Source organism: Branchiostoma belcheri, unplaced genomic scaffold (assembly GCF_001625305.1).
Source record: "Branchiostoma belcheri isolate BF01 breed outbred unplaced genomic scaffold, Haploidv18h27 scaffold123, whole genome shotgun sequence".
NCBI lineage: Eukaryota > Metazoa > Chordata > Leptocardii > Amphioxiformes > Branchiostomatidae > Branchiostoma > Branchiostoma belcheri.
The window spans coordinates 709860-710803 of record NW_017802636.1 but is presented as its reverse complement, the minus strand read 5'-3'; the positions used below and the strand labels follow the sequence as shown (position 1 = coordinate 710803).

The following is a 944-nucleotide window of genomic DNA, read 5'->3' as shown; positions in this document are numbered from 1 at the left end:
AGCAGTTTCTTCCTGTAGTTGTTTTGTATACCTGGTTAAGATATCACAATGATTGAATGGTGACTGTATCATCCATTGAAGCCCCTATTTACCTTTCGCTGTTTGGACCGCATGGCTGCGTAGCCAGAATATCGTGTGACCCCATCTTTGGGAACTTCTATGTTTGTAACACCATGGAAGAACGCAGTGTTGTTCTCAGAGAGGGTCAGATATGCTTCACTCTTGCCCCCCATCTCCTTGTCTGATGTCACTAGCCACTGAGTAAAAGATCAGGAAATAAGTTATTCACACAGCCGTGTACATGTGGGCAAGAGCTACAGTAGTACAATGTTCAAAATGATGACACCTAGATTTCTTATTGCAAGAAAGTTGGATTATTCCACTAGTCTACTTTGGGGATCCAAAACGATAAGGGATAATTTGTGGAGTTTAAGGACATTTGATGAGTTTCTTAGTCATACTGATCATAGAAGGCTTAAGTACATTGGTTTCGAATAAAAAAATTGTACCTGATCTAGATCTTCTGGACCTCTGAACTTCCAGAGGATGCGGGAGTCCTCAAACATCAACTGCTCCAGGTCATCTCTCTTCATCTGGGTAAATGTTTCGTTTGCTAATTTTCTCACCTCATTAAGAGCATTCCCTGGGGGGTGCAAATGTAAAAGATTCAGGTTCATTTCATTTGACTAGTTCTTTGCACTTAACGTTACAACACTAACTTCATGTATAGAGAGTGACAGAGGAAGGAAGGGAGGGAGGGATGGGCTCTTGCAAGTCCAACTTAGGGACATAGACATCAAAGGTAGTGAGTCGGTCGTTAATCTATATGCACCGTCTCTTCTACTTCATAATTTGGAGTAAACACTCGTTTTGTCGTACGTCGTAGCTTCGCGTTTAAGTTCAAGGTCTTGGGTTGAAACGAATACCCTTCGCCCCCCCCCCCC

The 944-nt window shown here is 42.6% G+C and overlaps 1 protein-coding gene across 1 annotated transcript in view; it reads right to left on the bottom strand.

Moving 5' to 3' along the window:
- Window positions 1–944, bottom strand: part of LOC109463198 (complex I intermediate-associated protein 30, mitochondrial-like) — a 4960-nt gene that overhangs the window by 3178 nt on the left and 838 nt on the right. The window contains exons 2-3 of the mRNA XM_019759914.1: window positions 510–643; window positions 93–257 (exon numbers count right to left, since the gene is read on the bottom strand). Coding sequence (XP_019615473.1) covers window positions 93–257; window positions 510–643 — 299 coding nt within the window. The remainder of the gene's footprint in view (window positions 1–92; window positions 258–509; window positions 644–944) is intronic.